This window comes from Coffea eugenioides, chromosome 11 (assembly GCF_003713205.1).
Source record: "Coffea eugenioides isolate CCC68of chromosome 11, Ceug_1.0, whole genome shotgun sequence".
In the NCBI taxonomy this organism is placed as follows: Eukaryota; Viridiplantae; Streptophyta; class Magnoliopsida; order Gentianales; family Rubiaceae; genus Coffea; species Coffea eugenioides.
Genome location: NC_040045.1, coordinates 50,525,422 through 50,548,572, shown reverse-complemented (window position 1 = coordinate 50,548,572; position 23,151 = coordinate 50,525,422). Strand labels below are relative to the sequence as shown.

Below are 23,151 nucleotides of genomic sequence, written 5' to 3'. Positions count from 1 at the left end.
TTAATGAAAGAAAATCTTTAGTATGAAACTATTTGGGTTGATCATTTTTTCAAAAACATGTTTTTCAAGTGCAATGCTACAGTAATACACAATAACTCAAAAAACATCTAATTCATATAATATTTTAAATATTTCAACAAATTTTTACAGTACAAATTTTTCATATATACTGTTACAATAAAATTTTTTAAAAATATCTCAAAAAACAGCTAATCCAAACGGAGCGGATTTTTTCGTAGTTGAATTTAAACTCCCCTTCCCAGCACCACACACAAATAAATCACAACTGGCAATGGCGGAAAATGAAAAGACCAAAAGACCACAACCGGGGGCTAAGGCTCACTTGAGGCGGGAATGGTGGATTTTTTTGGCCACCGTACAGTTCAGGTGCAACCTCACGTGGAGTCCCATTACTCAGCGTGAATGACTGACCGAATCTGAATGAACGAATGAATGGTGAATGTGATGGATGATCCCACGCATTGCTTTCTATCAACCAACCAATCACCACTCATTATCCCACCCGGCGGAGGCTTTTTCTTAAGGGATAATTTCACAAACCTCCCCTGAGGTTTCTCACAATTACAAAGAGCTCCCCTCAGTTTTTAAAAATTACACATATCTCCCCTACTTTTACTGTTTAGTAACAATGTAGGTCCAAGAATTTAGATTTTCTTTCAAAAATCTTAAATTGCCCTTTTGTACAAAACTAAGAAAGAAAAATAGTATATTCAATCATTTTCTTCTACATTTTGTATAAATCAACAAGCTAAATCTCTAACAACCATCGAAACATAAGTTCTAAATCAAGTAACCATCCAAAAAATCTCAAGTTGTATATACAATATCAATACTTTCTAAGATGAAAAAAAACACAAAACCACATTGACAACCAATTTTATACCCCCAAATTAAATACCAATGCTCAAATATCTTTTCAATATAAGCTAATTTAACCTAGAACCACCGTTACAATTCTCCTATGGTTTTAAAAATATTAATATCTCTAAAGTCGAGAATAAATTCTACCTCCACAATAAAATTATAATAAAAAATTCTAATTCAATGAAACAAATCATTATGTAATTATTGAAATTTTATAAAAGTTTTTCTTAATAATAAACAAACTATGTCAAATTCCACATGTTTGGTTCTTCTTCCTATTTCAATCATCAATTTCATTATTTATTTCTCTATCGCTGTGAGTCTTTTCATTTCCTTCTAGTTTGACCCATAGTCTACCTCATTTGTAAATTTTGTAATTTCAATTTACTAATATCCACAAAACTGAAGATAATAAAAAAAAGGTTATATTAGCTAGAAAATAGACAAGAGACAGAAAAATAGATTTTTTTTTAAGTTTTGTAAATTTATTGTCTTAAATTTAAAATTGTCTACTTAGTGGGAGGGCATTATAGATATTTTACTATGTCAAGCGAGTTAAGTGTAATTTCTTAAATCTGAGGGGAGCCGAGTGCAATTGTTAGAAATCTCAAGGGAGGTTTCTGAAATTATCCCTTTTCTTCATCTCTCTTTTTATTTACCACTATAATAAATACTCTTGAATGTGCCCATTTAAATTGCAATTTTTTGAGTTCTTTCGTACAAATATACTATAGCAATTTCATATATGTGACATTAATATGTGATTTGAAATATTTTTTAAAATCTTTTTATGAAAACTCACAATCTAAACGTGCTAATATGTCCAATGTGATCTATTCTCCGCTCTCTGCCAATCCAAAAGCAATTACGTAAATGATGGAAAATCCAATACTGCTCTAGAAGAAACAAAAAGTTTTACACCCAATGACTATTTTTTTTTCTATTTATTCCCGAAATACGTAGCATTCAGTGTTAAAATATTACCTAATCTAAACACCTTGACCCTTAACCCGACGGACATCATGAACATTTTACTCAAATCCATGGATTTCGAGCTTCGAATCTACAGAGAGCGCTCCACTCAACTACGTTTCCCCTCGCCAATCATAACTTTTCTTAACAAATTTCAAGTGCGAGAAATGAGAAGTGACAATAGCGTATAGTTTTTCTTCTTCTTTGGTCTGAAATTCATCAATTTGAACAAAATCTGAAGCAAAAGCTTTCATGCTCCTCTTCCACTCTTACTCTTCTACTCTTTGCCTTGAAAAGCAGCCCTTAAGCAATGAGGTAGGATCTGTTTAGTTCAAAGATAGCGATTTTAATGTCGGCTTCTCCGCGAGTCCCACCCGCCTAGGTCGTGAAGACGCGAGAAAGGAACATGAAACAGCGTGCACGACCGCTGCCGCCATATGACAAGCCTAAGCCGTTGCACAAGCTAACAGATAAATATAGAAAAATTGTGCATACAAATTATACAACAAACCAGTGGGTCGCGCACAAGTTGGCACATCCGGATTGATATGCCTGTCTCCATCAAGCGACATACTATATAAACATATTCACAAATTAGCACCGTCTTCCTCCACGTAAATAATGAATGGTCGCCAAAGATTTGCACATAACTCTTAACTATACACCTCGGAACATCTCTCTACTTCCACTCCAAATTCACAGGATACTAATCAGAAGCAAGGCTCTTTCTGACTCGACAGGAACTCGAGTCGAGCAAATAAATGCTCAGATTAAGCATTTGTTTTTCTCCCGTACCGAGTCTGCGACAACACAAGGTTGGCAGCAGCTGCAGGTCATGGATAGTCCACTATAACAGACACCAAATTCTGTCGGGAAGGACAATCATCAGAGCCCTTAAAGATGAGACAAATGGTGGCAAAAATGGATTACCTGGTCAAAGTTGGGACCCCGGGCTGGAAATTGAGGTGCCCTATGAACAAAGGCCGGTAAGTTTTTTCCATAACTTGTTGAGCAGTGAGAAAATGCCTGTCTGAGTTCCGATTGTCGTAATCTTCTAGCTTTCAGTTAAACCCTGCATAAGAACTACAGTCAAACTGAAAAGTTGAGTTCAAGATGATGTTTGTGTTATTTAGACATGTATTGCCACATTGACTTCAGTGGACTGGAAATTCCATCTTCATTGTCCAGTAATATCAGAAAGATTTGAGGTTAAATCTTGAAAATATCATGCAATTTATGCTTACAGGTGAATGAATACTCATCACTGAAAGATTCTACTTTATATTCGTGGGCCGAATTGGGTCCAGGGTCCTTCTTCCTACGTCTTGGAGGTCTCTGGTTAGTCACTTTTACAGTTCTAGGAGTGCCAATTGCAGCTGCAAGCTTCAATCCAGCAAAGGTAAGGCAATTATGAAAAAATTCTTACCTGAGCATAAGATTATGATTCTAACTGTAATTTAATTATGAAAACATGCAATTCCCATGTCCAGTTCCAGTTTCAAGGTACATAGATTTCTTTTGACTTCTCACTTCGCAAAGGGAATGGTATTAATTTTCCCAAATAAATAGGTTAAAATTTCTGAATTAAAAGTCACACATGGTAACTTAGCAACCTTTGTAAGAGTTTTCATAGCTCAGATATTTGTGCAAGCTTCAACTATTAATGATATAGTATCTTTATCAAGTATACGCAACAGGAGTATGAAATTGAAATGCTCCAGGAAATCAGTTAGGAAAAGAAAGCTGCCATGATTCATTTGCTCTCTTCTGTTAACCTAACTTGCTTGCACTTATGCTATTCTGCAGGATCCTTTACGCTTTGTCTTGGCGGCTAGTACAGGAACTCTCTTTCTTGTTTCACTAATTGTCCTCAGAATTTATCTGGTATGGATTATTTGAGTGCATAACACACTGACTTTTGGCCAGAAAACTAGGACAGAGTTCCTTCCTTTCACAACTATTTGAAAATATGATATCATCTGACTCGACACTTTTGCCCAACAGAGTCTCCTTAATCAACAAGAAAGGCCCTATTCAAGCAAAGAAGTTTTGTGCAAATACAATGCGAAACTGATTAACATTTTACATGCTAATATTAGCCAGCCAGTGGCATGCTTTTTTCTCTCCCATCTCTTAACGATAAAAGATGTCTTCCCTAAGTATCTCACTTCAAGTAATCCGCTTTCCCTGCTAGGATTGAGCAATAAAGCTACTTAACCTGGGATGAAAACTGACAGTATCTGGATTTTGTAGTATAAGTCAACTCAGTTCACCTGATTGACTGAAACTAGACCTTCTGGATATCACTAAACTCGAATGATCTCATTGATCTTCTTGACTCAACAAAATTCAGCCAGCTATCACATTTTGCATTTATGCATGCAACAGGGATGGAGTTATGTAGGCGACAGACTTCTATCAGCGGTCATACCTTATGAAGAAACCGGATGGTATGATGGACAAATGTGGGTAAAACCACCAGAGGTGAGTTCTTATTTTATCTAGTTTAAATGCTAGTTGAAGAAAATCAAACCCAAGAATTTTGTCAATGAATGAAACCTCATATGCATGCCAAGAGCAAAAATAGGAGACTGCAATGGGCTGATTGTTCATGATTGAATGTACTCTGGAAAACTATGTCGAAAAGTATACATGAAATGTATTTCAAACTTAGCGTATCAAGGTTAAATCATTGTATTCCTACATAGCACCCTGTAAGACTTATATGCAGTTACCTGTCAAACTCAAAACATTCCCACTCTTTTTTTTTTTGGTTTGGGGTAATTAACATTCCCTAGCTTTATCACCACACAAAAAGTTTTTAGAAGAGCAGAAACGACAGTAGCTTATATAATCATCAATTCTTGCAGATTCTGGCTCGTGATAGACTGCTCGGCTCTTACAAGGTAGCACATCGATGGTAAAGCAGTGTGTTTTTAATCGCTCTGAAGTTGATTGCACTTTGAGTAGAATATATGTCAAATAGCACTTCTCGTAACAACATATCCAACCCCTATCAAAATGAAGGATTTCAAAGTTTTCTTAATTTTAATGCATGGACTATAACTCCAGTAACAACAACATATCCAACCCCGATCAAAATGAAGGATTTCAAAGTTTTCTTAAATTTAGTGAATGGACTATAACTCTAGACTACCTTCTCATACTTAAAAGCCATCTAGCAAGTTTCTATGAGGTATACACTAATTTTCTGTAGCTTATGAAAATTTATGCATATAGGTCAAACCAGTGATCCAGTTGCTGAAACAGACACTAGTTGGGACAGGGGTGTTACTTGTTGCAGCAGTACTTTTATTTATATTTGCAACACCGGTAGAAGATTTTATCCAGAACACACTTTCAGCAAAGGAGAACTCAACCGAAGTTTCAGTTTCAAAGATTGACACAAAGTACAATATAAGGTAAACAAGCACAAAAGTTAAGCCCTCATTCCCAATCAAATATACAAAAAACTTAATAAAGTATTATCCAGTAGAGTAGAAGAAAAATGCACTTACTTGCCTCTGTATAAAATTTCCACGAGAAAATCATAGGAAAGAGGAATTATTTCGGTTGCCGGTAGAAGTCATAGATGATGATGATCTAGCAGCAGCTGCTGCAGAAGCTGCTGATGGAAGACCAGTCTACTGCAGAGATAGGTATTATCGTGCATTAGCAGGTGGGCAATACTGCAAATGGGAAGACCTACTCAAATAACAATATATAAAAGAGAAGACCAGTTCAACTCTCAGACTGCTCAATATTTCTGTTATTGTCCTTTCATAGGCAGGAATTAACTTTGGCCAGTGTTTTTTTTTTTGGGTTGAACTTTACATAGCAAAGATTAAAAACAAATGCAATTGCATTTGTTTTGCTCTGATGGTTGGGGATCATTAAAAAGTGTCCATCTTCAGAAGTGGGGAATGAAGACATACTAAAAAACTCAGATTAGTTGGTCACAACACAATGATATATGTTTATACCATGATATCAAGTGCTATGAGATGACAATGAGTAGCCCAAAGAAAAAACAAAAGGTCCAGCTTTTATTTGGGGCACCCTCTTATTTGAGGAAAGATAATTCTGCTCAACTATGTAAAGACAAGACAAGTTAAATCTATAAGATCAACATAACCTTACAGCCCAAACTTGAAATTTTCTCTATATGAAATTTATCTTTGATAGGAATTGTAGCTGAACAAAAGCTAGTACTCATTCTGTTTCTTCACTAAGCTCTATTCCTTCCATCGTATGATCTCTTTCATTCTGATTACTGTAGCAGAGAAAGAAAAAAATGAAGACAAAAAACTTTATTTGTTCACTAAGATTGCAATGGCAGCATAAAGTTTATCTTTTCCTTTGATATTTCCTTTCTGTTTATGCCTCTTCATCATTATCTTTATAAAGAAAAACCATGGAAGTCACCCCATTCTCTGTATGGAATCATCATTACCAAACCAATTTAGCAAGATAAGGACTGAGATCTTTTCATGATATTTTGTTCTTGATTCCCAAATTCCAATGAACTCCAATGAATTTTTGTTACTAAATACCTAAACATCAGGCATGATGCAATGACGATTCTGGATATGGGCACTTCCGAGTTCCAACTTGAGAAAGCCTTAGGCAACTTTTTTAGGCTAGTTTCTTGCACCAGCTGAGAATTCTAAACATTTTAGTTTCAATAATATCCTTCACGGTTTTCTTCCTTCTCCTTGCATCTTCAATATCTAGACTTCTATAGGCAAGAGCAAGCAAATACATTGCTGGATGGAGTCTCCTGCAGATAACAATATAATCAAAAACTGCATTAACAGTATAGTTCAAGTTTTGTGGATCCTGTTAACTTAGTTATGGTATATAACATGGAAACTGCTATTACAGTAAATAAAACATCAAATTTAGGCTCATAAATCACAGACATACTTGTCAAACAGTTCATTTGAATCCAAACCATCCCAGTGTCTCTGGGATGGTACAGTACGTGCCTTCTTATCCCTACCATATGTTTCGACATACCAGCCTCCAATGTCATGCATGCCACAGCGAGGTTCGAATAGCCAAAATCTGATGGAAGGAACCATAGATTTGTTGAGCACAGGAAAATGATTTGCGTGGTAAAGGACAGGAGAAGAGAGAGACAAAAATTTGAGCTGCCATTATTTAATGGGTAATTATACTAAAGAATGGCCACGAATTATCCTTTTTAGAGATGAGAATCTGCTCAAAAGATGTGGGACAAGCATGGACTAGATAAAAGATTGCAAATGTTGTCAACCTGCATATAACTGCAACCTTTCCTTGCTATTTACAAAAAATAATAAAAGTAAAAATTTTAAAAACTCCTACCAAAAGGAGAAAATTAGACAGCATGTGATTGAAGCCCCAGGAAATAGAGGTCCTGGGTTCAAATCCCCCTGCCACCTCCCAGCTTCTTAAGTCCTGCCCCTCCCTTGCTGGAAAAAAAATTTAAAAGGGGGGGGGGGGGGGGAGAGAGAGAGAGCATGCACCAATGCTGCTTTAACCACACCAACATCCAAGTCAAAAGTTGTAAGCAATGCTATCAAAAGTTTCATTCAAGGTACATAAAATACATCGATTTGAGTGTAGGAGGGAGACATGTCAATTAGAAGAAGATTGTACATGCCGTGTTACCTTTACTATCAAAAATCTAAGTTGAAGCCCTCTGCTCAAAAAATCCAAGTTAGAGACCTATCCTTATGATCCATGTCTTATGCCGAACGAAAACAGGACGTAATAGGTAGGGCAAATCTATTGAGATAATGGACTATCAATTGTTTTAACCAAGATGTAAAGCAGGAAGAAGTCAGAGTGCTTCCCAGATGTCCATCATTTATTCAAGATTTATAAGGAAGGATGAGGAGAAGGGACCTTGTAGTCTTATTCTAACGAAAATAAGCAAATTGACAAAACTATTGAACAGATGCTGTTCATCTTCTAATGCTAGCAGACGTATAATCAGGGCTCTTCTGTAAATTTAAATTGAAAGGACAGAATGTGGCTTACTTGCTTGGCGGCAACCGAGCCCTAGTGCATCTACATTCACACATTGAAGCTTTATCTCCTACTCGATACCAATGCATGTGTTTTACCTGAAAGAAGTCCCCTCTTACACATAATCAAAGACAAAAAGAGAAAAAGAAGAAAGAAGTCTCAGAATTAAAATGCTCAGGCATGTGAACTTTCAAATGCCTTCACAGAAGTTCCCGCAGATAGTATGCAGCCTCGTATATTGAACTTCATATATGCAGAAGCAACTGAAGTATGCAAGCAATGCACAATCAAGCTGTCAGTCACATACAAAGACTTGAAACCTGGGCCTTTTGTCCCTTAAAAGCTTCAAAAGCAATTATCTAGCAGAAATGAGGTCCAAACAACATTTTGTGTAAGGTACTAATGCGACTTCACTACCATGCAGCACATGAATCCATCGAAGTAGAGGGATGTGAATTATTTAACATGTTTAAATGTATTAGAATGCTTATGTCTGGGGAATTTATTCCCCTAAAAAAGTATGTTTTACCAGGATGAAAACTAATAGCAAGAGAAAATGCAAAAAGAAGAAAGCACACGTACGAGCAAAGTTCTGTGCTTCATGATAATATGGGTTTTTGCACCACTCTTATCATAGACATAGCATGATCCTTCATCAGGGCTGGTCCCAAGTCCAGTTATTGTTCCCAGTGGAATCCTGTATCCAACTGAAAAATCCACATCATTAAACTCGCCAGACTCCTGACTCCTAGCCACAGAGTCATCATGTGAAGTAAGATAAACATGAATACTATCCTCTTTGTTCTGTTTCCCTTCTAAGCTCTGCGGTGGATCTCTTCTGGCCACAGCAATCAGCCTTCCTCCTATACATAATTCAAGATTTTTATATGTATCCAAGGTATTGTAACAAGATTCAGTTGCTTGCTTCTGGTAAGTGCCCCCATCAGTTATACTGGAGTTCTTTAGATCATCAGCATACTGAATGGATTCAGACAAATCTGATGGAAAAGATGTCAAGTTTTGCCTTTTAGCATGTGATATTTCAGGAATCTGGTTGGTAATACGAACCATTCCAAAGAGATCTCGCCCGAACACCAAGTGCAGCACCTCAGGAGTGCAACAATGAGACCTCTCCTCAGCTTCAAAACAATCAGGAAGAAGATCTGAGCACTCAATCTCTGGGCCGTAATATGCTGTATGCATTGCCGAATAGAAATCCCTCTCCAATACATCAAGGTATCCTGATCCTATGACCACCCTTTTCTCTGATAAAATCTCACTTACGGCATATCTATACCATTTCAACCATTCAACAACTTCCATCTGCCCAGCTGGTGTTCTGTGTGATTCATAGGTAAAAATATCTGATCCCTGCCCAGGAAGTCTTTGAAATAGCACCCTTTGAGACAATAGATATTGATCGTAGTGCGCCCTCCTCTCACAATCTGAGAGTATCTGGATTCAGCAAGCGTAACTAAGTCAAATCCAAGCTCCTGATGTTGCATTAGAGATGAAACTACATTTTAGTTCAATGCCTTCTACACCTGAAGATAGAATAGAATGCATTTATCCAGTGTAGGATCAATTTCCCTCTCTTTCTTTCTTTATTTTTTTTTCTCATTCTTCTGCCTTGAACTGATACGAGTTGTATTTTTATGTCCAGTAAACATAAGCCTAAGAATTCAGCAGTTTAACAGATTGCAATCCATTGCGGAAAAATACTAGCAATAAATGCTAATCTTCATGACTTGAATCTCGATTTGTGACATCATTTGTATCACCAAAATTGATCATTTCACTAGCATAATGATATCTACACCAAAGTTACACTCGCTACCCTAGTACATAACAAGAAATGTAGCACAAAAAAAAAAAAAATTCACAGCAATAAAACAAGCAGAACGACAAATGTAAACTGAGTGTGAAAATCGCACTAAAAGAGAAGATGTTTATTTCTATTAAAAACAAATAACCTCATAAGCAGCGAGAATTTGGATGAACCGATTGGAGGCAGAAGAGTAGGTGTGTGAGTCGGCAAGGTCAGGGTGGGTCTCCTTGGCTAATTTATGAAAGGAAGCTTTGATTTCTGCTAATGAGCTGGTCTGCGAAACTCCGAGCAAATCGTAGGCGTTTGGTCCCCGGAACTCTGATGGAGCAGACTCAGTTCTGGAACCTAGCCACCGGCTTCCGGTCATAGCTGGATAAAAAGAATTAATAACGTAATAGTGAGCACAAATTGAATGAGCCGGTCGGCAAGAACGGTACAGTTTATTATTATTCGCGGTGAATCCAGTAAAAATCGTCATTTCTAGCGATTACAAGGAGAATCAGTGATAGAGGCCCCCCGGTTGGTTTGGGGAAGCGGGCTGGCTTGGTAATGGTCCAGCATCCACGAAAAGGGGCAAAGGTCCAGCAAAACAGTAGTGAATGAAGCGCAGTTATTTGACGTCAAAGTTGGCGCGCCTCTTTTCTGTTTTTGTGTTTTCCAATGAAGGCGCTGTTTTCTGCACGGTTGATTGTCACGCTTTTTTTCTTTTTTTGTTGGAGAATATATCAAGACAAAAATGAGGAGTCGGTACAGGAAGGGAAGCCTAAGGAGGCTTGTGTGTAAGGGGCTAGTAGGTATGCAGACATGATTAGAGCCCAATTTAAGGTTTGAACCCTCCACTTACAGTCCAAGGAGGGACTTACATCCTTCTCTGGTGGCCACTGAGCCAAGGAAAAATGGTTGATTCTATCATTATCATTTGATGGTTTTATTCCATTTGGTTTGATAGTTGCTTGTCGAAGTTGGTTGCAAGGTGTGCCATAGGCGTGTGTTGGCAAGTCAGCTTCGATTAATTGCTGTGGTGTGGTGCATAGAGAAGGGTTTTACTTATTAGAGTAAGGTAGCTTGGATGTCAATTATAACCCAGCTCGTTCGCTTTTTCGGTCTCAATACAGTCGATTTTTACCGTGTTTAAATATTTAAACAAATTTATCTGCTTGATTCATAAATATATATATATATATTAATCATCTTTTCATTTCACATAAATCACATTAAAAAGTATTATATATTTTTTTAAAAAAATTTTATTCCAAATAATCTCCTACCCAAACGCTCTCCCCACAATCTATTCTTTCCTAATTTTGTCATTTTCCTCCGCTTCCTTGTGAAACTGAGCGAAATTTATATGAAAAACATAAAATGAGTCGCGTCCTCGTATAGTCAGTCATACATACACAATTAAACAAGCTTTTCTTATCATATCTTATAGGATGCTTGCTTAATATCTTTCGCAAAATACAAATTGAATAAACGGAGTAGACCCACCCAACTCCCAATTTCCCCCTTACAGATCATATAGCACAAGAGCCTAGCAATAAGTGGATCTTCTGTCTTGTCACCCGTGCTCCTGTTTACTATTATATTATCATATACATTATTTTTGTCACAAACTCTAAGGGAGGTTTTTCAAATTATTCCCAATAACAAAACAAACAAAAGAAAACAGCGAGGGGGGGTTTGATGGCCCCCGGTTGTATCCTTATGTGCTATTAATCCGTCCTTCGATTATATTCCTCTATTCATTATTCACGAACAACCAATTATAAGATATATGAAAGCATATGCGTTAAACGACAAGTTTAAAAGATCGAAGCATTTTTAATCCACGCTTTCATGTTTCCATCTCCATTCCTAGAAAAGCCGGTTTCAAATTAATCCACAGCCATTAGCCGAACACGAAGTAACTTTCACAAGACAATTAACCAAATGACTTGGGTGATTTAAAATCCCTAAACAAAAGGAGAATGACCAAAATGCTTCCCACCAAAACTTCACTATCGCGTTGCAGGTTGTACAAAGCTTTCTTAGTGTCATGATCTGATCAACCAATCAGTGGTGGCCTTAGACATGATTATAACTAACACATACATATATATATATATATATATATATTCCCCCCCCCCCCCCGGGGGATTTGAGGTGATCTAGGCTTCACAGATTATTGTCGTTGCAGTGATGGAAAGAGCATGGAGCCAGGCAATTAATAACTTCTCTATCCTTGGCAGCAGGTACACACAAATGAAATCAGTAATCAACCTAATGGAAAACGAAATTGAGTTGAAAGATGGTCCGTCAGGATTGACTTATTGGCGAGCGAGCATATGGCATACCAGCTAATGCAGCAGAATTTCCTTTTCACAATTGAATTATTAGTAGGCCACCGTCACATGGTTCGTTGAAGAAAGTTACAGCTCCCAGCTTGTTCTTCTTCTTCGTCACCAGTGCCAAACGATACGACGGCGTAATTCAAGCTCAGAATTCTGAACCCCGCGCTAGGATCTGCAAAATGTAAAATCATTAAGGTGGTTTACACTACTGGATTATAGTAATATCAATTCATATAAATTAAACCCAACTTTGTGAATGATGCAAAAAGATTTCTTAAAGGAGGAGTACAAGTAACAATTTCGTAAATCCGACTTCTAATTTGTTTGTTAAATCTCATATGCATCCTAAGAAACTCTTTGCAAGACGAAACCAATACACATGCCAACTATGGATGATTGTGCGCCTCTACTGTATACTCCATAAATGCCAATGAAAAGTTAGTGTCAGTGATGGAAACTAGGCTACTGTATTAGAACCCTTGGATTCATCATATCTCACAGTTTTGCCCCACCAATTACAGTAGTGCCCCACCAATTACATCATATCTCACAGTTTTGGCAAAAAAAAATAAAAAATTACAGTAGTGCTCCATAAATTTTTTTCCACGAATTTTTTCTTTTTTTTGGGGTTTTAATAGAAATAAATAGTCGTAACAAAACAGACAACTCCCGGGCCAACAATGAGTTGGGGAGAGCTCCATAAAGCTAAATGGGGCTGCGAAAGAAATTGACTGCTTTATCTGCTCATTACAACAACTAGACAAGAGAGAGCTAATGAAATATATATATATATATATATATATATATATATATATACACGCAAGGAGGTTGGAAGTAGGCAGGAAAGTATAGGATATCAGTCACCGGCAAGACAAAACAATCTTGCTTTAGACCACCCATCACATGTTGGCGGTTTATAGACCTCAGAATTTCTCTTTCTTTCTGTTCTAAGTTCTAACCAACTGCGAAAAACAAAATTCCGGGCATAACTGCCTTATGACCATAAGACTGCATCCTTTACAGCCAGCCCCCCTGCGTATAATAAGACTTTATGACCTTTATTCCAATTGTCAGCGCTATGGTATGAGCAAATTAAAAAGCAGGAAGAGGCTTCATTTATAAGGCACATCGGCAAAAAAGAGCCAACAAACTTAATTTTTTTTTTTTTTTTTTTAAAAAAAAACAAAGGCTCCAATGATGCATGGGCATGATTGCCTGCTTTCCAAAGATCCACTTTGAAAGATGGCTTGCTCATTTGTGCAACTTGTGGGCTGTGTCTCCCGCTCCAACGTTAGACTAACATATTATTGTCTGGTGCATACAAGGACAGTGTCGTTGGTTTACACTATAAAGTGCGTAATAAGATCGACTTAATTTCATGAGCCTCGTGGTGGCATGCTTAATTTATTGGGCGAGGAAAAAGTGCTTCTGCTTCACGCAATAACGCTGGTGTAGATTTAATACGCGCTTATACAACTCTATTCATATTTTTTTAATTTTAAGTGCCAGTAGCGGTGGAAGAACTCGAACACGAAATCTCTCACTTACACTCTCTCCTTCTGTTCATCCAACCCAACTCTATACATATGATTACCTGCTGTCCATCATGCATCAAATTATGTAATCATCCACTCTAGGTCCCGTATATCTCACCCTCTCTAATCAATCTTTTTTCTAATTTTTTATTAGGCTTCGTTTGGGTTAAAAAATTGAAGAAGGATTTTAATTCTATCCAAATCGCTCTAATTGTTTGAATTATTTAAGAAACATTTGAGTTTCCAATTCATTGATTATCTAAATGCATCTTAAACACTACTTTTGGCCCCATTTGAAGTTGCAGTGGTTTACAAGAAAAAAAAAAAGGCTTTTAAGCAATAAAAATTCTTTAAAGATGTTTGGTAAATAATTTCTTATAACTTAAGTAGCCAAATTTTGGCACCTTAAAAAGTACTTTTCTCAAGAGTAGTTGTATCTGAAATACTTTTTTATAAACTATCGCGACCCCAGACGAGGCCTAGTTGGTGATTTACAAATCAAAATACCTCTTGATTAATCTAAACAAATAGAGGGATTTGGATGAATTTCAAATCATTTTCGAAATCTCTCAATCCAAATGTAAGCTTTCGTATGACTGTCATCATGCTCATCCTTAACAAAAAGAAAACTCAATTGTCAACGCTCTTAATGTTAACCTTAAAGAAAAGGTTCATATTTGGATGCATCCAATTTTATAAAACTCAATAGCTCAAATTGGATCACATTATCTTATTAAACGCTGCAATATAATCTAGATCATTGGATTTTTAAATATTGTGCCCACCCAAGTTTGGGCCTAAATAAAAAAGTAACCGTTTTTACATCGTCTAGGGTTTAATGATGTAGGAGCAGATAGGCGGTAATGAGTCATCTCTTCTGTTTCGAGAGTATGCTTCAACTCGAGGTAAAATCCCACTCCATCACAGGCACTTTGACCTTAATTCACCCCGGCCGCCATCCCTAATCTCCATCTGAGCGTCCAGAAGGTCGCAGTGGCCTCAGCACCAAAATCCACAAACGGATGAGTGGAAAAAGAGTACATGCTGCAATTATCGTTTGGTTGAACTTTTAATACTTTCATTTAGTTTGTTGGAATATTATATATAGGTCTAAATTGGACGTAAACCACAAAAAAACTGATCCGTCGCGATTTCAAGGGAGGATGGCGGAGCGCTCTCTAGCCTCCATTTTAAAAAAAAAAAATTGGAATACTAGAGGAAATCGAAATTTTCAAAATCGGTAAATCGAAAAACGAAGTGAAAATCGGGTTTTATTTTTGAATTATATGAATTTGGTTCGAATTCGATTATGATTTTCTCAAATCTGAATTTTCGATTTCGAAATTGAAACTCGAATACCCATTTCGATTTCAAATTTGTATGTTATACATATATATATTATATGTAATATAAAATTTATATTATATAATAATACATCTAACTAATAATTATATTATATAACAATACAATAATAAGTCTTATTAAGTTAGTTGTATATTATGTTATAATTATAAACATATATCATACAAAAGTTAGCATTTAGTTTAGCAAAAAATATATATAATTATAATACAAAAATTGAATTCGTTGAAATCGGTTAATACCGAATTTCGAATTGAATTTGGTACAAATTCGAATTGGATTATGTAAAATCTAAATTGAAATTGGTCAAATTTCCTGATGTCCAAATTTTGAAAAATTTTGAATTCAAAAATTCGAATTATCGAATTTGATTTCGATGCACACCCCAACTTCAAATCAACCATTTTTAACAAATTTCTTTTTCGGCCAAGAAACGTTAACATGATTCGTTGCCCCCCACTTCCGTGTACAAAATCATAAAGTACTACTATAATAAGAAGAAAGAAGATACAGATGATTGAGTCGGGATCCTCTGTCCAATATTTTGTGTCTACTTTTCTGTCCAATGTAAAATTACGTAGTTCCATTTATTATATCTGTTGATGTGGCACATAAAAAATAAAAGTTGTTTGGCTGCCTTATACTTCTTCTTCTTTCTTCTATTTTGGGTTTTCTTTATTTACACAACTTTGTTACAATTTCCAAAACCCTATTGCTACCATCTGCTTTAACCCAAAACCTGTTGCCAAATCTCTATACTGCATGCTTCATTGGAACTGTGATGATTTTGTGCCACATCAAAAGAAAGAAGAAAGAAGAAGAAGCATAAAGCAGCCAAACAGCCTTTCTTTTTTATATGCGACATCAGCAAATATGGTAAGTGGAACTACGTAATTTTATATTGGACAGGAAAGTGAACACAAAATATTGGACAGAGGATCCCAGCTCAGATGATTAGAGAGCAATCGACTCGAGATATATTTTAGCCGAAAATTATTCATTTATTGGGTAGCTATTGTAACACGCATTAATTCTGCATCAAAATTATGAATTTGATTATTTCAATTAGATTATGCTCGGCAGGCATAGCTCAATTAGGAATGCGCAATCGTGCCTTATCCAGCTCGAGTTTGATTATGGTAAAATTTGCTATTTTGCTTTACTTAGTTTTAGCAAATACGTGCGTGTCGGTTATTGAAAAGTGAAAGTATATTCAAAAGTTCAATTAACTCACGAGTACCGAATTAAGCTGGTCTTGATTGCTTGTTCGAGAGGTTCGCATGAGACGGGTTTAATTAAAATTGAATTTTGCACCAAATGGAACCCAAGGTGATTTATCCACGACCTCCAAAATCGAACACAAAGCGGCGAGGGAACTCAGGGAAGTTGATTTATCACAGTGTAGGTTGAAGTTGAGTTGTTATTATTATTTCAAATAATAATACTAGTTTCTACTTTCTATCAGGGAAGTTGAGTTGAGTTGGTTGAAGCATACGCGTCTCTCACCCACCGTCTATCTGTCTATCCTTGTGGACAATAACCACATACAGTTTCTATAAACCCGTGAACCACTAGACGTAATATTCAAGATATTTTTTAGGGTTAAAAACAAAAAAACCCCTGTGATAAGCCTAATACACAGAAAAGCCCCCTATGGTTTCAAAATATACAACACGACCCCTCATGCTTTGAACTAAATTGTAAAGGTGACGGAATCCGTTAAACTTAACGGAAATGGTCAAAATGACCAAAATACCCTTACATAATTAAACAAAAGACAGCTCAAAAAATCATTTATTTTATTTTCTAAGTAGAGAGAATTGAGAGTTAAGGGGTAGAATAGGTATATTTGATAAAAATTAGGTATAAAAAATTTTTTTTAGGTTCCAATAAGTCATTTCCGTTAAGTTTAACGGATTCCGTCACCTTTACAATTTAGTTCAAAGCATGAGGGGTCGTGTTGTATATTTTGAAACCATGGGGGGCTTTTCTGTGTATTAGGCTTATCACAGGGGGCTTTTTTGTTTTTAACCCTATTTTTTATTGTAGTTCTACTAGTTTTACCCGCTTTGCTTCTTATTATTTGGCCTTCTTGTTGTAGTATACTGCTACCTTTTTCACACAGGAACCAGAACATGTTTGACAAGTAAGTTTTTGGCCAAATTTATCTGTTACAAGTTTTTTAATAATTTTATTTATAATAATATCAAAAAACTTTTCAAAATTTTTAAACTATATACTTTAAAATATATAAAAAAAAAATTTACATATTTTAAAAATTTTTCCTACAACTTGTACAATAAATTACATTAAAGTTTTACACAAACACCTAAAAAACTCACTTGTCATTAAGAATCCTACCCCCCAACCCACCCCCAGGGATTATTAAGTGTTACTGTTACTATCCCCTGATTCACCAATCAAGAAAGACAAAAAGAGTATAATAACCTCCATTGACCAATGAAAGACGCTAACAGCCATTTGGTCTCTTGATTACTATCAAGACTTAAAAAGTATTAATTATTGATGAAAGATTAAGAATTCAAACCTTAATTTTCACTGATTGTTATTTATGATTTGTCATTTTTAGTGGCTTTCTTCCACCGTGTTTTCGGTCGGCTAGCGACAAAACAAAAAAAGAAAAAGAAAAAGAAAAAGACCAATGGAAGACGATGTTGGTGAAGAAATTTATCATCTTCAATTGGACTACTGGCACTGGCAACTGGCTATGGCCCAGTGTTTGCAGCAATGGTCAAATGCAAGTAAATAAAGGGTGGAAAACAGAATAGTGTGGGCATTACTTCCTTGTTCCCATGGCTCGCAGTAGCGAATTCAAAGACCTGCTTTATTTTTCCACCTATCTCCCACTGTCTTCTCTTTCTTCTGCATTCTGCAACAGACTTAGAAAAAGCACTATTAAAGATTAAAAAAAAAAAGGAGAAAGGAATACTCCATTTAGGATCAGTACTACTGACAGGCTAAATGAGTGAAAGAGCATCAATTATCGATCAACACAACCCCTGCACACACGTGACCAAGACCAAGAGCTAATAATATGCTCCTACTGCTGCGCTCCAGCAAGTAATAGTTCTCTCAACTGGTAAGTACTATATTACCCAAATGATGAAACAATTCATATATTCATGATATCACTATATCAGTCATTTCCCTTTCTCTTCGATCACTCACTCATTCATTCTCGCTCCTTAGCTAGTAGCTGGAGAGCTGGCTTGATCTCCTTTTGTTTTTGTTTGTGCGTGTCCTTGCAATCATATCCATAACTAGACAAAGGTCCACCGTCCCCACTCATCACCCAATTGTCCTTCACTGAGCTCTCCCAAGCCTCTGTTTGTGCATGAATTCAGCTTCACACCTCCACTAAGCCCACTCTATATAACTCTCTCGATCCCTCCTCCTCCATTCTTCTCTTGCCAACCCACAAACGAAAATATGGGAGATCTTAAGTTCTCGAGATTGTTTCTAGTAGTGACTTTTCTTGTGTTTCTGGGTGTCTGCCGTGTCTCCGTGGCAGCATCCGCTGTACAGCAGAAAAAGAATACCTACATAATTCATGTGGCGAAATCCCAAATGCCAGCGAGTTTCGATGACCATACTCGCTGGTACGACTCGTCGCTGAAATCGGTTTCCGAATCAGCGGAGATGTTGTACACTTACAACAACGCGATTCACGGGTTCGCCACTAGACTTACAGCCCAAGAAGCCAAATCCCTCCAGGATCAACCTGGAATCCTCTATGTTTTGCCAGAGGTTAAGTACGAGCTCCACACAACTCGCACTCCTACGTTTTTAGGACTCGAACAGAGTGCTAACTTGTTCCCGGAGTCAGATTCGGAAAGTGATGTCATCGTCGCCGTCTTAGACACCGGCGTCTGGCCCGAAAGCAAGAGCTTCGATGACACCGGGATGGGGCCCGTACCTGCTTCTTGGAAAGGAGCTTGTGAGACGGGGACCAACTTCACTTCCAATCATTGCAATAAGAAGTTGATTGGAGCGAGGTATTTTTCAACCGGCTATGAGGCGACTCTCGGCCCAATTGATGTTACGAAAGAATCAAAATCTCCTAGAGACGACGACGGCCACGGCACCCACACGTCCACCACGGCTGCTGGAGCAATCGTAGGCGGAGCTAGCCTTTTCGGGTATGCATCCGGTTCGGCTCGTGGGATGGCCCATCGTGCCAGAGTTGCTGTATACAAAGTTTGCTGGATTGGGGGCTGCTTTAGCTCGGATATATTGGCCGCCATAGACGGGGCCATCGCAGACAATGTAAATATCTTGTCTTTGTCTCTGGGCGGCGGCACCGCCGACTACTACAGAGACAGTGTTGCTATTGGAGCATTTTCAGCAATGGAGAAGGGAATTTTCGTGTCCTGTTCAGCTGGAAATGCGGGACCCAGTGCTTATACTCTGTCCAACTTGGCACCCTGGATTACCACCGTAGGTGCCGGAACTTTGGACCGAGACTTCCCGGCGTATGTCAGCCTGGGCAACGGCCAGAATTTCTCTGGAGTTTCGCTTTACAAAGGTGACTCGTTGCCCGCTAAGCTGCTGCCTTTTGTCTATGCAGGGAACGCTAGCAATTCCACCAATGGGAATCTCTGCATGACCGGCACGTTAATCCCTGAGAAAGTTAAGGGTAAAATTGTCCTGTGCGACCGTGGGATCAATCCTAGGGTCCAAAAGGGCGCTGTGGTGAAAGGAGCTGGTGGGGCCGGGATGGTTTTGGCCAATACCGCCGCCAACGGTGAGGAGCTGGTGGCGGATGCCCATTTGCTCCCGGCCAGCACAGTGGGTCAGAAATCAGGAGACGCGATTAGAGATTATGTATTGTCGGATGCTAATCCAACGGCGACGATTCTTTTTGAGGGCACAAAGGTGGGGATCGAACCGTCGCCGGTGGTAGCTGCATTTAGCTCGAGGGGACCAAATGCAATCACCCCTGATATCTTGAAGCCGGACCTGATAGCTCCAGGTGTGAATATAATAGCAGGGTGGACCGGGGCGGTGGGCCCCACCGGATTGGCAGAGGACCCGAGGCGCGTGGAGTTCAACATAATCTCCGGCACCTCAATGTCGTGCCCACACGTGAGCGGCTTGGCGGCGTTTGTCAAGGGGGCGCACCCAGACTGGAGCCCAGCCGCCATCCGCTCGGCTCTCATGACCACGGCCTACACCGCTTACAAAAACGGCGGTAAGAAGCTGATAGATGTCTCCACCGGAAAGGCATCGACACCGTACGATCATGGAGCAGGGCATGTGAACCCCGTCGCAGCCCTCAACCCGGGACTCGTCTATGATCTGACCACCGAGGATTATCTCAATTTCCTATGCGCATTAAATTACACGTCCATGCAAATTCAAGGCGTCGCCAGGCGGAATTACAGCTGTGGTGCCGGTAAAACCTACAGCATCGGGGATTTCAACTACCCTTCATTTTCGGTGTCGCTGCAGACTCAAGTGATTGGGGGTGGCGGTGGTTCCAGCAGCGGCGGCGGGAGCAAGAGCGTAGTTAAGCACACGAGGACGCTTACCAACGTTGGGGGAGGCTCCGGAGGAAGTACGTACAAGGTTTCAATCTCGACGACAAGTCCAGCAGTTAAGATTACGGTGGAACCCGATACATTAACTTTCACAAAAGCATACGAGAAGAAGTCGTATACGGTGACGTTCAGTGCAACTTCAATGCCATCTAATACTAACGAGTTTGGTAGAATAGAGTGGTCAGATGGGAAACATGTTGTGGGGAGCCCTGTGGTCATTAGCTGGATATAAGCTAGAGACTAAAAAGAGGACAGCACAGGTTACATGAATGGTGAATTGCTAGGCTTTGCTCAAAGGGGCTATGAGCCTAGTTCGTTTTACTAGTTTCTGTTAAGTTATGATTATAAATTCTCTTTGTTTTGCGCATTTATTACAGTTTGATTTGATGTTGTTCTGCGGGAGGTAGCAAACTTTGCATCATCATCACAAGTATAAACCGGGAAGGTGTACAGTTGTTTTTTTTTTTTTTTTTTTTTCACTTCAACGTTTATCGATCGAAAAATAAAAATGAATTGTTTGGATACCCTTTTTTAAAATAATATTTTACTTGCATTATAGACATATTTTTTAACTCATTTTTTATCTCACGTACATCATGTTATAAAAAGTAATACAGTAATTATTTCAAATAACACTCTATCCAAACAGAGAATTTCTTGAAAGTCTGCATCTATCATTCCGTTTGTCTGCCAAACTGTACATGCATTTGATTCCAATATTTTCACAAATCTTAAAACGACGTCAAGGAAAATAACATGACAGCAGTGTGTATTTTGACATTGGAGGTTTGGAACTGCATAAACTTGAAAAAGATATTGTAACAATTTGATTGGACGGTAGATATTGGTTTGGAAGATTCATTTTGGATTCTGGTGCGATATAATTTTCAATGGAAAGCCGAAAGGGACTTCATCATCTGAAATTGTGGATGCGATTACCACACGATTATTGGATGGGGTTCATGGGGTCACGGCACACTAATTACTAGTAATTACTTAGTTGCAGAAGTAGAACTAGTAATTAGGAACTAGTCTATTTTTCTATAGAAGCAGATAGAGTATGCACTAGCATGAAGGATGATCATAAAAACAAAAGGATCACAATCATGGTGACTTGAATCTTGTCTTTTTCTGGGCACGAAGGAGAGAGAAACAAAACGATGTGGGCTGAAGCTGGCATGATAATGTCAATAAAGAATTGAGCCCGCTCCTCATTGCTTTTCCCTCCTTTGAAACGAATTCAACAAATTAATTTGTGGGATCTATCCTGTTCCTCTTTATTGCATTTTATCTTTTACGGAACAAAAAGAAGTACTAGAAAAATGCAGTAATAATTGTAGCATTGCAGGAGAAAGTTCCGAGCATTTAAAGTGGCTGTCATTTCCCTCTTGTTCTGTGTATTCTACGTTTTTTTTTTGGGGTGGGGGTGGATTTTGGTCTTTGGATATATTCCAAACAGGAAATAACAGGGCCCAAAATGATACGGACGAAACCCTGAAACAGCCGCAAACACCTCTCTGTATTTTTGGGCCAGATACAGAAATCCATACAAGTACGTTTCAGGAGCCCCGAAAATTTGGGTTAATGTCCAAACCAAATGCTCGGACTAGTGCAGATGCAAAGACCAAGAAGCATTCCCCCGGTGGAATTTGCGGCTCAACATGACCCTAGCCTCCCTTTCCTCAACAGCTAACACGTCAATGACTCGTGGCAACCGCAGACCGAAATGGAGAAATCATATAATACGAATTCCTCGAATTCACAAAATCAATCAAAGAACAATCCACCTACTGATCAGCTATATCAATCTGAAGCCCGGAAAAATTCGACAAAAAAAAAGTAAATTTTTTTTTTTGTGCAAATAGAAGTGATAATAATAAAGGTGGAGGGCAAAATGGAGAGGAAAGACAAGGAAGAGAAGGGAGGGAAGTTGGAAGGGCTGCCGGTGAATACTAGTCCCTACACGCAGTACAAGGACTTGGAGGATTACAAGCAGCAGGGGTATGGGACCCAAGGACACCTCCAACCTCAACCTGGTCGCGGTGCTTCTGCTTCCGTTGATGCTCCTACCGGGGATGCTATACCCCCTGCTGCTCAGCTTTCTTCCACCATTAATGTCGTCAACCGCCACGCCGTCCCTTAGTCTAGTTGGAGTTGGACCTTTTCTCTTTTATTAGCAGAATTTTTCTCAACACTTATTTCTTAGGTCTTGAATTCTCTTTGCTGTCGCGTTATTAAGCGGAAACTAAGGTTACTTGATTAATTTAAGATGTTCTCGCTTCAATTCACGGTGCCCGCAACTACGTTGCATATTTTGAAACGACAAAGATCCTACATAGCCTTAGCTAGATTTTTTTTTTCTTTTTTCTTTTCATGGTTGCTCTATAATATAAGAAAGATTTAGTCTTTTTTTTTCTTTTTGGGTTTGTTCCTTTTTTTTTTGTTGGGGGAGGGTCGTTAACTGTTTTCTTCTCCTTGGAAGTATAACCTTGTTTGGTAAGCAAGTTTTTTGGTCAAGTTTGTCTGCTACAAATTTTTTAAATAATTTTAGTTACAGTAATCTCAAAAAATTTCTCAAAATTTTTAAACTGTATATTTCAAAATATTCAAAAATTTACAAACTTTAAAAATTTTTTTATAACTTTTACAGTAAAGTTACATAA

The 23,151-nt window shown here is 38.1% G+C and overlaps 3 protein-coding genes across 6 annotated transcripts; 2 read left to right on the top strand and 1 right to left on the bottom strand.

Annotated features, from left to right (window-relative positions):
* Positions 1-1,877: 1,877 nt before the first annotated feature.
* Positions 1,878-5,921, top strand: LOC113751558 (protein CONSERVED IN THE GREEN LINEAGE AND DIATOMS 27, chloroplastic). Its single transcript, XM_027295612.1, has 7 exons — positions 1,878-2,843; positions 3,104-3,256; positions 3,664-3,741; positions 4,246-4,341; positions 4,728-4,763; positions 5,098-5,279; positions 5,412-5,921. The coding sequence occupies exons 1-7, from the start codon at positions 2,619-2,621 to the stop codon at positions 5,572-5,574; spliced, it is 933 nt and encodes a 310-aa protein (XP_027151413.1). The 5' UTR covers positions 1,878-2,618; the 3' UTR covers positions 5,575-5,921.
* On the bottom strand, positions 5,667-10,216 carry LOC113751557. Of its 4 annotated transcripts, none has more exons than XM_027295608.1 (5): positions 9,846-10,216; positions 8,455-9,327; positions 7,885-7,970; positions 6,784-6,924; positions 5,667-6,637 (listed from the first exon to the last, which is right to left on the bottom strand). In XM_027295608.1, exons 1-5 carry the CDS (start codon positions 10,176-10,178, stop codon positions 6,493-6,495), a joined length of 1,578 nt encoding a protein of 525 aa, XP_027151409.1. In that variant the 5' UTR covers positions 10,179-10,216; the 3' UTR covers positions 5,667-6,492. The 4 variants fall into 4 exon arrangements, with proteins under 4 accessions (XP_027151409.1, XP_027151410.1, XP_027151411.1 ...); XM_027295610.1 differs by having other exon boundaries at positions 6,490-6,637; positions 6,860-6,924; XM_027295609.1 differs by lacking the exon at positions 6,784-6,924.
* Positions 10,217-17,891: 7,675 nt separating this feature from the next.
* LOC113751812 (subtilisin-like protease SBT1.7) lies at positions 17,892-20,885 on the top strand. Its single transcript, XM_027295960.1, has one exon. It carries the CDS (start codon positions 18,378-18,380, stop codon positions 20,718-20,720), a length of 2,343 nt encoding a protein of 780 aa, XP_027151761.1. The 5' UTR covers positions 17,892-18,377; the 3' UTR covers positions 20,721-20,885.
* Positions 20,886-23,151: the final 2,266 nt, after the last annotated feature.

Bases quoted from the DNA above. Each gene is read 5' to 3' on its own strand.
- LOC113751812 (XM_027295960.1), top strand. From the start codon at position 18,378: ATGGGAGATCTTAAGTTCTCGAGATTGTTTCTAGTAGTGACTTTTCTT.
- LOC113751557 (XM_027295608.1), bottom strand. From the start codon at position 10,178: ATGACGATTTTTACTGGATTCACCGCGAATAATAATAAACTGTACCGT. The intron at 9,328-9,845 runs GTTATTTGTTTT...TGCTGAATCCAG, and splicing joins AAATTCTCGCTGCTTATGAG to ATACTCTCAGATTGTGAGAG. The intron at 6,638-6,783 runs GTATGTCTGTGA...TGTTATCTGCAG, and splicing joins TCAAATGAACTGTTTGACAA to GAGACTCCATCCAGCAATGT.
- LOC113751558 (XM_027295612.1), top strand. From the start codon at position 2,619: ATGCTCAGATTAAGCATTTGTTTTTCTCCCGTACCGAGTCTGCGACAA. The intron at 3,742-4,245 runs GTATGGATTATT...TGCATGCAACAG, and splicing joins TTGTCCTCAGAATTTATCTG to GGATGGAGTTATGTAGGCGA. The intron at 5,280-5,411 runs GTAAACAAGCAC...AGAAAATCATAG, and splicing joins GACACAAAGTACAATATAAG to GAAAGAGGAATTATTTCGGT.